This window comes from Haemaphysalis longicornis, unplaced genomic scaffold (genome assembly GCF_048455015.1).
Source record: "Haemaphysalis longicornis isolate Haplotype H1 unplaced genomic scaffold, Haemaphysalis longicornis Haplotype H1 scaffold_4, whole genome shotgun sequence".
Lineage (NCBI taxonomy): Eukaryota > Metazoa > Arthropoda > Arachnida > Ixodida > Ixodidae > Haemaphysalis > Haemaphysalis longicornis.
In genome coordinates, this window is record NW_027526361.1 from 4682200 (window position 1) to 4694306 (window position 12107).

Consider the following 12107-nt stretch of genomic DNA (forward strand, 5'->3'; position numbering starts at 1 on the left):
TAAAACCAATTTCTCCTCGTTTCATAACTTTAAAAGGACGCTATTTTCTACACAGAGTGAAAAAAATAATGCGAGTTGAAAATGAGCGACGATTAGCAAGCCTTTAAAGATAATGTAGTCGGTGTTATTTTACAGTTATAGCTAAAGTATAAAAACAAAAAAAGGAGCCCATTGCAGGACGTTATGCGGCTATGTTCAAGTTAAACCTGTAGAAATGATCACTTTATGAATCTATACAACGCTGATGTCAGCGAAAGCTGCAGCACCCATCTCAAACGACGCCGAGAGTTAAATCCAGTTGAGTGCCTCGCTGGCGTGGATGCATTTCCTCTCGCCCGCTATCTATATGGAAATTAAATGACGACGGATTCGATGCCTCAAACTGCTGATCCCGAAGTGCGAACCACGCGTTATGGAGCACGCATCAGCATTGTCTTTTGGAGGCGCATTGAAAGAGGCGAAGTGCCTTCAACTTTTCTTAGCGTCCAGAACGCAGAAAGCAATTTCTGGCGCGATAATAAACGCTATCTTTGCAGGTGATCTCACCTCAGATACACAAACATAACGTGGGGGTCCCGTACGGCACGCCTGCGGTATGTTTGTGTGTCTGCCACCTCTGCTGCAGCTATGGAATCTAAGCGACAACGTGAACACATTGGCGAAGCATAGAAATGAAGACGGAAGCCACTAAGCAACGAGTAGTTCAGCAAGGGTGATTGCCATCAGCTTCGGCCGTAAATCATGTTATGCATTATGTAAATGTTAAATGCGCCGTAAGACTTTTTTACTTGAAATAGGGCCCCGTAAGTCGACAGGAGGTACCCTGCGGTGGTATCTTTACCGCTGACATTTTTTTCGGGCGGAGTAAAACTGAATAAATAGGTTCTGCCAATTTTGTTCTGGCTGAAACAAAAACAAATCCAACAGACTAAGAAAGACAGAAGTAAACAAAGCAGGTGTGCATGCCCTCCTCCGACAAGGACATTTTCGCTCGTTTTCATCACCGAACAACGAGGAGAGAGCAGTGTATTCATTTCCTCGCGCACGTACGATATCGTGCCCTCCCTCCTGCCTTGTTCCGTGCTCAAATGAGCTGTCTCGTTTCCTCCTCGCGCAAATGTCTCAACATTAAGCCAGCTTCGCTGGGAGTCGTTTTCGCTCGGTATTTGCAAGGCAGAAGCGGAAACATCAGTTCCCGCAGAAGTCGGCGCCGCGTCGCCGAGAACAGAGCGCGCGTGCGCACGTGCGCACTCAAAGCGCAGCGGGGCAGTGCTCCCATGCGGGGCTCGACTGTATGGCTCCACCTGGGCCTCCTTTCCCGCGACAGAAGTCGAACTCGCAGGAGGCGTCTAGATAAGCTCGGGAGCGCCATAAAACAGCAGATGATTTGCACTGCGTGGGGCATTTACTTTTATGCGCTCCGCGGAACGGTACGACCGGGCGTATTGTAGCAGTCTACCACTGCGGGAGGACGGCGGTCCGGTGAGGCTCTTTTTAAATGCATAGCATTTTAGTAACTCACAATGTCACGCGGCGTTCGGCCTAGTCCGCAGCCAGGCCACTACACTATAAAAGAAACAACAGTTTCCGGCGCCCGGATTCGAACCCATGACGGCGCGGGCGGAACGGCAAGTGCCGGGCGCACTACCGATTGAGCCACGCAACCAACACGGATTTCGATGCACCGATAGCGCCTTATATCCTTCACTCATTTATGGTTTGTTTCGAAAGCGCCATAAGTTGTCACGCGCCTCCGCAAGATGGCGACACAGGTTCCGCGATCGAGACTATGATCGAGAGACCCGCCATAAGTTGTCACGCGCCTCCGCAAGATGGCGACACAGGTCCCGCGATCGAGACTATGATCGAGAGACCAGCAGCGCTGGTCGCGTCTCGTGCTGCCGGGACGCCCCGCTGTAGCCCACCGCAAATTTGATGACGTGCAGCGTGTAACAAGAAAACCAACAACCAATACGTAATCCATACGACTTGCCGGCGCACCCCCTCGGAAATGCTGTGCATTTGATCGTGCCCCTCGCGAGGGGGATGTATTTATTTACGAAGTAGAGGCGTATTTTTTTTTGCTTTAACTGAAAGATCGCACCTTTCGAAGCTGTTTCGGCGCTTGTTAAAGCAGCAAACGATGCTTCGATTGTTTATAAATGAATAAACGGAGCTGGAGATTTCACTCTGACGTTTCCCTTCAACTTTTTCGGGACGCAAAAGAGCAGGTCAACGTCGTGGAGACCACTTACATTCAAGCAACAGTGGGGCTGCGACCCAGGAGTGGAAAATACCCGCGCGGTGTACCACAGCATGGCGGCTGAGAGCCGGACAGATCTTGTAGCCAATGTAAACGGACACCGACGGTGAAAAGGTCAATAAATATACGACAGTGCAAAACATTTGACCGAAGCGGAAACAAATCTTACCACCAGTCGTGGGGAGAGACCCTGTTTAATAAGGCTAAGAGCTGAACTTTCAGAAGAACTGCGAGCTGGGCGTGTTGGTACATGTTCCAGGTGGGATAAGCGCTACAGTAACAAGGACAAGTGAGTACACGGGACAAAGCGCTACTAGCAACTGAAGATTTTATTTCTAATCAACGATACGCCCGTTTTGTCGTTGGCGAGCGCTCCTCCGACGACGGAGGTCTGCGCTCTTTCGATCATTTCTGCGCCGTTCATCGAATTATGCATGCGCGTTGGACTTGTGACCCCGTTTGGTCTTGCTTCTGGGACAAGTTTTACTATTTCTGACAGTGGAGCGTACCTTACGTTCATTTTCTTTAAATAGGCTCTGCTTCTTGAACCACTGAGCAAATTTCGCGACCGTATCTCAAACAGCAGCCTTCTTTGCGACTTTATGGGCTCTGCAGTTTCCTTTTTTTTAATCTCGCACTCACTCTGTCTTTGTTTCTTATTCCTTGTAGATTTACCCCCGTTTTGTGCGCTTCGCTCCGGAATACCTCGGGATTTGGGAAGTGGGAACGAGAGAGGGAAAAGAAGTGAGGGAAGGGAGCGGGGAAGAAAAAGACGGAACCTCCATCGCCGCAACTCGTACCCATGCATGCAGAGATGCCGCTTTTCAAACGAAATACGTTACCAAGCAGCGCACTTCGTACCCGCACCCGAGAAGAGCACACACAGAAATGTATAGCGGTCGCGAAGCCCCGAATCTATCTCATCGAAAATCGGCGCGGGATCCTGAACCGGTGCCTCTCGAGTCCTGCAGCAGCGCCATATATCATGCTAAACTCGGCAATACGAGACGCTGCCGTATTTCCGTCTATTGGTGTTCTGAGCTGGTCAAAAACGAACAGAAAAGCTCCTAAGAAGTTTGAGGAACCACGCCGGGCATATTGGGCGGCCCAACCTGGCCATGGAGACGGGTCAAGTCTGGTCCCCTTATCGCTTCCTCAACTGTCCTCGTCCGCATCCCCCTTTTTTATGTTGTGTATAGTACTCCGGGCGAAAAGTTTTATCACGCCCGGCCCATATTTTCCGCCCCGTGTTCTTCGTTTTCTTACGTATTGCCAGGTCACGTCATGATAGAAATGAGGGCCGTTTTACATAAAGACTTCGGTGTGCTTTTTTTTTTTTTTAACTGGTGCCGAGTTCCTTGTTATTTTGCCTTCCGCATGCACCATCTTTTCTGCCGGTACCTTTGGGCTCGCGGTGCTTCCCACAGCTCACACTGATAGTCTGATAGGTGAGGAAGATATGAGCACACGCTAAAACAATTCGTTGATTGAATATTGAGGCCACTTGGCCAGTTGTATTTAGGGGTCTTCAAATGTATTCATTGCGCACTGGGCATATCTTTCGCATTTTCCTTCAGCAACGTTGTTCGTTCTTCAAACCTTTTAGTCAGCCAAACAAAAAATAACAGCGAATAGAATGTAAAGGAGAAGAGAAAGAATTGATGTTAGTATCAGGGTAGGGTACAGCCTGCTGCATTAAAATGAATGGAGCAAAGACAAGAAGTGAACAGACAGACAGACAGACAGACAGACAGACAGACAGGCGGGTTCGGACGGGCAAACGGACAGACAGACGGGCAGACGGAAGGACGGACAAGCGGGCAAGCGGACGGACGAGGAACGGGCGGATAAGTGGGTGCCCTATGATGCGTTTTGTGGCCATCTGGAGAAACCTTCAATGCTTATCTCGTTCATTAGCACAGGAGCGTCAAACCGTTTCAAGCCACAGGCCGAAACTTTAGAAGTTATACCGGCTAGCGATTGTCCCGTCTACTTCTTTCTAGGTCCCTGTCCGTTTTTCGCTGGTAAAATGGTTCTAAGTCAACACCAACTAGCCCAACTTTCAGCCTTAACTGCAAGGCTACATGAGGTCTTCGATGAAAGAAATCGTATGTTCATGGTTCGGTGGAGCCGCTATTATTCAGCAGCGTCGGCATATACTCTTAGTTTTCAAAAGTCCTGACTTGTAAAAAGGTCTGAGAGCGGCAGCACGTGCTCCTTTTTGGTTTTGTTTTTGTATGGTTTTATAGATATTTTTGACCTACGGTTACTAACTCATTACCGTTGGTGAGATGAAATCTAGTTTACTTTAACATTGGTTCTGTGCCCACATAAAAACTTGTGTATTCTGTAAAGTTGCATGCCTCTGAATGCTGCATGTGAACCGTTTTACTATCCAGACAAACCATGCTCTTTCTCTCTCTCTTTGTTCTTTTCAGAGAACGAGGGAATCGAGAACAGACATCGCACCGCGAGTGAGTATTTTACTACCATATACCATCACGTGTGTTTCCCCCAGGTCGCCCAGTCGTTATCTTCAAGTTTCACAGCTCACACAAAACCTAAGCAATTTTGCGCTCCTAGTTTCTTGTTATCATAGCAAAATTGTAAGCCCTCAAAGCAGATCCGAATGCCATGACGACCGCTGTCATGAAGGATGGGGCATCGCTCTTCCCAGAAAAGGCAGGTCGCCTATGGACTAAAAGAATGTTGCATAGAACATTGCCGACTTCCGATCCCATTCCTAATAAAAATTGTATCGCGTGTAACGAAGGCAGGAACGCAACACTATTACGCCCCGTGTTCTGAGCTTCTAATGGTGGATGCGGATGATGCAACGGAGACCAATTTTCTTTTAACCCATCATTTTTGTTTGTTTTTAAGAAGCGCACAATGGATAAAAATCTGCAGCAGAGCTGAAGCACTTTTGGTTTGTTATCCCATGCCAGCGGCAAAAGTTTTCTCCCTAGGCTATAGCGGCTATAAGGTAACCCCATGTGGAAAGGAACGTTGAGTGAGCCATTCTTTGGTCTTCCTTGATGCTCCCCTAGGAAGCTATCGCTGCGAAGGGTAGTCGCTAGAGTGGATAAATTTCACGCTTGATTGACCGCTGTCAGGTCAATGCGGGTCTCTAAAATGGCGGGTGTGGCCGAAGACGAACCAGTGCGGAGACTTCAGCCAATTATGGCCGACGGATTGATTCCGGGGAACCTCGGGGTTCGGATGCATTAATTCCGTGACATTCAAAGTCGGCTTCAACCGCCTTGCTTACTTTCGGAATACCGTTGTTTGATTTTGAATGGGGTTTGTTGTTCTTTTGAAAATAAATCGCAGGGGCGGTCGTGTGCACCGGTTATAAATTACCATAATAAGGCGTTTTCCGAAGAAAAATTGGCTTTGCTTTCAAAAATTTATTCACGCTAGCTAGGCCCGTTCTTGAAGTTCGTTTATAGCCCCCCACCTATCGGCGCTTCACGTTGATCTTTGCGGCCTGCTTTCTTTAGGAGGATTCCCTGTGGAAATATTGATCACCGAGGCTTAGTTGTAGGGCGTCTTTCCCCCCTTGCTACCCGCTGGTACGCTTCAGGGCACTAAACCGGTACTCACTTCGGCCATGTCTCTATCTTTCGAGGGCGCATTTGTTCATCTTCAATTCTTCGTTGAGCTCTGCACAAAATTTCCCTTTTTTTCTGTCGCGTCAGCTTTACGATTATAAAATAATTGCTTGTATTTTTTAAAGGGGGATTTTTTTTCTCTCGCGTTCACTTTTATTCATCCTTGGACCCATTAAGCGGCTTCATGTTAACTATTGCAACTTCCAACTACCTTGATAAAAGTCTTTCCCGTATAATAAAACCTTCAGCGGGAAAGCGTTATTCACAGGGATAGTGGACGAGGCGATTTTCAACGGAGACGAGAAACCTGGTTCCGGGATTTGAGCGCAAACCTCCCCCCATTCCGATCGCAGTGAATGAAGTTCAGAATTACCGACTTAATCATTGACTTTGTTACTGCCGTAATAATGTGGTGCATATTAGATGAGCGAACACAGCTAACTCATGCGAGTTCGAATGTTCTTTTCTTAGACGTTTTCACTCGACTGGAAATTTCTTCGTAGACTTCGACGACACTCCAATGAACAGTGTGTGTTTTACGTGCATGAAAAACATACCCATAGACCAAAATATAGCAGCATTGTAGACAAATACAATAGCAAAGCGTGTTGCTGGAATAGGTTGTAGAAGGGTTATAATCCCACACAGGGCAGCGTTACGGAAAATATGGTGCCTACCGAATCTTTCCACAATGTTCAACCTTATGACGAATCCTGTTATGCCAACTTCCTCCCTAACTGTCCGCAAAAAATAGAGGGAGAGATGGAAAAGAGGAGGCAGAGGGCTTCGAAAGGCTCACGTCGGCAGTTTTTATTGCTTACGGCTGAAAGCCATAAATGGTCTTTTAGCTTCTTCAAGCTCTCTTTGACCTCAAAACTGGACCCGTCATTGTATTTTGTGCCTTTAAAGCATTCCGTGTTTCAGCGTCTGAAGAAAAAAAAAAAATCTCCACATCTTCGCGCTAGGAGCGCGCGGAATGGCGTATTTCGCATACCAGGCATTTCTTCCAAGTTCGGCGTACCAACATAAAAAAAAAAAGAACAGGTTGCTTTACCTTTTCTTGGGCACCATGTTTTATTGTCCAATGCACACATCTTGCGCATATTTCAGAGGATCCCTTCTCTCTTTTTTTTCTAAACATGAAGAATATAACGAGGGGGCGTGAAATATGGCTCATACTTCTTCCTCTTTCTTTTTCTTTGCCGTTCGTTTTGAAAGAGTGCAACTTTCACATCGTTGAATCCTTTGTAAAATTTCACAAAGGACCCTGTGCTGTCGCTCCATTCATCATTTGTCTGGTCAAGGGGGATTGTATGTTGAAGTGCCTTTCCGAATTTGTTTTTGCGCGTGTGCAATAAATAAATGTGACAAGTTATTATTTCTTTTTTTTTTTGCTTTTCTTCTTTATGCTTCTTGAAACTTGCACTTGGGCTTATTTCTTGCTGCCATCGCTTTTACGCGACATCCTCTGGCACATAAATTGTCGAAGTTGGAGGAGGGCGAAGGTATAGTGGGAGAGGTATGTGTCTATGCGCTCGTGTTTTTTTTTTTTATTGCTTGATGTCGGCGCATGAAAAAAGGACTTGTTTGGAGTACTCAAGCAAAAAATTACTTGGCTCACCACTATGGTTCTTTCTAAGCCGGTCGCACATGAGAGGCGTTTCAGAGTAAATTACGACGACCAGTGATCTTTTTGTCACTGCAAGAGCAGTAAGAGAAAGAAGAAACACGCATAAAATGATGTTTCTTCTCTCTTAAGGTTCAGTCGTGCCTCCGAGATTTACAGGCTTCCTGCGTGAGTGACGCGACTTTCCACTCGAGATTTCTCAGTCGAGTAAGCTTGAGAGGTTGCTGGGTCCAAACACGTTATGATCAATTCGCAGCGTAAGAAAGTCCTAGAATTGAGAATCCTGATGTATTGAGGGGCTTTTCTCCGACACGTTGTGTTCACTGAGGGGAGTGGAACCGTTCGACCTCGGTGTTCCATTTAAAAAAGAGCATCGTTTTGCGGAAATCTTGCTAGGCTTACTTTTTTTACTGAAAATTTTTTACGGTTTTCTACGGCCGTAGTTTACAATGGAGATTCTGTTCGAAATCTGAATCAGCTCTCGTTCATCTACCACACGCGGTATCAGCCTTAAATAAAGTAAGCTTGAGTAACGCCTGGTGGCGGGCTAGTTGGTTGAACATCGGTGGTTAGATTACGCTGGTTATTACACAGGACATACTAAGAAGGACACATACACTTGGAGACCTGCTGTCTTGACGTATGTTCATGGCGTCTCACACCGGTTGAAAGTAATAGGAAGGGGGGGGAGGGAATATGTCTCGCCTGTAGTTTTTACGGCACCATTAAATCTTGATGGGATGCGCGGGGCTGTCGAGGCAAAAACAGACAACAAGTAAGGTCAGACACATGCGCAAATTTGTCAGTTGCATCGAAGGTGTCGTTTATAAGATCCCACTGGATTGCGGTCGTTATTACATCGGCCAAACTGGTCACTGTATCAGTGAGACGCTAAGAGAGCACAGATTTGCGTGCCAGCAGGTAACTGCCGCAGGGAACTTGGTTGCGCACTGTGCGAGGTGCAAATGCGAAGCCCAGTTCGACAAAACAACGATTTTGTTAAGATCGAAAGATGCACTCGGACGGGAAATGTTCGAGGCGTTTGCAATGTTGGCCGGGCGCGAGGGAGTGTCAGCTCCCCTTCTCTCACACTCACATACGTGAAATGCAATTTTCGGAGCAATCATTGTTACACCAGCACGTGCCACCGGAAAGGTTATTCAGCCCTACTAAGGGCCAATTCCCCTTCCTTCTTTGGAATCTCGCCTTTTCCATTATATTTTGTTGGCTTTTATAGTATACAAATATTGCCATTTCAATTTTAATAAACAGTTGTCAGTGCGCAGTCTATATGTCAAGTTTATGTGTTGTCCTTTTTAGTCCGTCTTGTGTTATAACTAGCGCAATCCAACCAACAATAAAGAAAGGCCTATGGGCACCACGGCAGAATAACAGGCTTGAGTTATAACATGTGACTATCGGCTTTATTGTAGTCACTCGATACATACCGAGGTCAGCTATCCCGAAGTCAGCTTGTGGGCACCGTTTCTTAAGAGCACCTGGTTTTTGGTGTCCCATTGTTTAAAATTTTAGCTGGCGTGAATAAACGAGGCTAAAAACACTAAATACAACGCATTCATTAGCTCCTACACAAAAATTCCGCTTGCGTAACACTTGAAGGTCATACTGTCTTTGTCAGTGACTGCGAAGTCAGTGGTTTTTAAGAATATCTTTAAAATAACAAAAACTTTTGTTTGCAAGAGGGTGACGTGATTCTAGCTTGGAAGTAGCATAAAAGTATTTTGTGGCAAGACGCAACTTTTGGCCCCCATTGCTCCAAAACGTACCAAAAAATTTCATGAGGTTTCAACGCCGTGAATTTCTCGGGAATTTGCAGCAACATCTGTTTTCCGTGAGCTGCCGTTTTCGTACTACTCAATGGAGCCGTAATTTCGGCTGCTTGGTAACAAATAACGCTTGTGTTTTGTTTTTACGAGTTGTAATCAATTTTGGTTTGTCCTAGCAGAAAGACGAAGCAGTGAGGTGCGCAGAGGGAGGGGGAGGAAGGGAGTTGGGGGGGGGGGGGGCGGAGGTCAGAGAGACTGCCTATTTAAAAAAAAAAACTATTATTCATTATTATTTTTTCCGCGGCAATCGATGTACGAAGCTTACGGGGCTACGACATCTAGTAACTTAGCACAGAGATCAGACAATTTCGCCTCGTTCCCGAAAGCAATCTAATACGAAGGTCCCATAGAATACACCCGCTGCATCCCGAAGTTATTTTCACAGTTTGCTACACATGCTGAATGATTCGCATTTTAAGTTATCAAGCATTTCAAATTTTTCTTCTAATTGATATACAGTATTCCTAACGTCCGATACCATTTTTGTAAAATATTTCTTTCCAGCAATCTTTATTGCATTTACATAAGGAGTCAGTTAAGAAGGATTTTTAACATTTTGCACTGAACGAGCGAATAGTCCTTTAAGGAACTGAAACAATTTCTTCAGCACTGCCTCCGTACCTGGTGTAGGTAATGTGGTTCGCCAACTGCCTAATGTACTTGCTTATACGTACACCTTAGCGATTTGGGAAATATTTCAGTGCGTGCAAATGTATTCAAACGATTCTCTAAAGAAATAGTGATTAAGTCAAAAGCAAAAAGAAGGAAGCACCAATGTTACCAAAAAACATCAGCTCCTCAAAACTGTTGAACAACACCCGTCTAATTTTAACGCACGGTGTCCGTGCGGTTATGTACATAAATACTGAAGTACGTGAGCATCACTCCTCATATTCCTGAATGGTTTGTGAAATGACGTATAGGTTTCCTCCTCGCTTACGTCTGCCTCCGTTTGGCCTCATCGCCCTCTAGTTACGCGACCGCTGTTGCTTCAGCGACCCGAACCCACGCCACTTCCTGTTACGTCTCTTCTGATTATTGCAGGCGACGCCACTTCCGGAGGTTTCCCCGTCTGTATTTTAACGACACGCGCGCATGAGCACACGGATATAGTCAATTATACTCGCACGGAAAAACAAGTGTGGTTTTTTAACGTCGACAAAATAATAATAATAAAAAGACTAGATGAAAACGCTGATAAGCGGAAACTAATGTATTTTTTTCTTGTATTTAGAGCAGTTACACGTAAATATTGGTTTCCTCATTATTTTTGTTCCTACCTTATTTATAATATAGGGAGACATACACAAAGAACACGTGTTTTCGAGTGACTCTTATTATGCAGGAACTTCGAAAAACCTCAGGAACGTATTACAAAATTAAAGAAAAAGAAAAAGAACACCCTCGGAGGACATACGTCTTGATGGGATCACTACTGTGCACAAAATGGGCTTCTGGCAGAGGAACTTTCTTGCCAACTCTTACCTCTTCTTGCCGTATACCAAGGCGAGTGGAAGCCAGTTACGGTTTTCGTTCCTTGTTCTTTTTTTCTTCCCGCTATTTTATAGAAGTGCCGTGCGGTCTCAAAATATACGGAAAGCAAAAACTGTGGTCCATCCCTAAATTACGAAGTTATATTTCACTTGAAGAATCATCTTGCAGTGTGGCAATATCGGCATTTTGAAGTTGATCTTGAGGAAATAGGAATGTTTCCAGTACATTATCTGAAATTGGCCTCGTTTCCGATAACAGGCTAGAGCTCTTGCTAGGGAAATACAGCACTAGGTTATGCGTGTTTTACTGGCGCACGGACATCGATGCCAAATAGCACCACCTACCAGGAGAATTTATCTACTCTATGAACTTTTACAGAAAGCTGCTTTTTATATGTCAGTCTACAGGCCGAATCAGGCACATCTTTCGTGCAATAGGTAAAGATGCAAAGGATCCCTTTGTTTCCTCTTGTGAGTGTGCATTTCTATCTCACGCCATAGTTATTTTACATTTGATGGGGTGCCTAGAACAGGAGTGAGTGAGTGAATAAACCTTAATAAAGGACAAAATGCTGCCTAAAAACGTAAGCAGCAAAGCATTTTGACATAAAATGTTACCGCCTGCTTCCAAACCTCTTCCATTACTACAAAGTGTGTTCTCTAGTAGCATGGCACAAGAGGAAAAAAAAATAAATGCGCATACGACGGCCGTTGAGTGCTCCTGTCTGGCTTTCCGCCAGCGACGTGGGAAATGCTTTCCTTTCAACGCTTAGCAGCCGCTGCGCCTCCTTTCGGCCAAACCTGCCACTCTGTAATGCTCTCCATTTTCTTTTACCCGTGCTTACGGGATACGCGCTCGTTCAAAATCACCGCAACCTGCTCGCTGAGGGGCGTACGGCCGACCCAACAATGCCACAGCCGCTTAGGGCACGAGGGAAGGTCCCGTAATGAAATTTTGATGCACCCCGAACTTTCCCGTCGGTGTTCCAACTCTCGAGCTGCGAGGCCTCGTGGGGGGGCGACTATTTTAGTGCGTTTTCCCGCGCAGTGTTCTTTGACATCTTCCTCATCGCCGTCAGACGCGAAGGTCGGGGTGTGTCGCGCTCTCATGGGTGCGCGGTCCCAACGGGCGCGATTGGGTCGTTTATCCTGGAGGGAACTCATTCATCTCTCAACGCGTCTTTGAAATATTCTTCCTGGTCGCGCCGATACGAGAGTCCGTAAGAGAGGCTTGCTGTAATGATATTCTTGCTGATGCAACTG

General features: G+C 45.9%; 1 protein-coding gene across 1 annotated transcript in view; it reads left to right on the top strand.

The window, feature by feature from the left end:
• Positions 1 to 12107, top strand: part of LOC144178145 (uncharacterized) — a 317073-nt gene that overhangs the window by 130192 nt on the left and 174774 nt on the right. The window contains exon 2 of the mRNA XM_077705716.1: positions 4702 to 4737. Coding sequence (XP_077561842.1) covers positions 4702 to 4737 — 36 coding nt within the window. The remainder of the gene's footprint in view (positions 1 to 4701; positions 4738 to 12107) is intronic.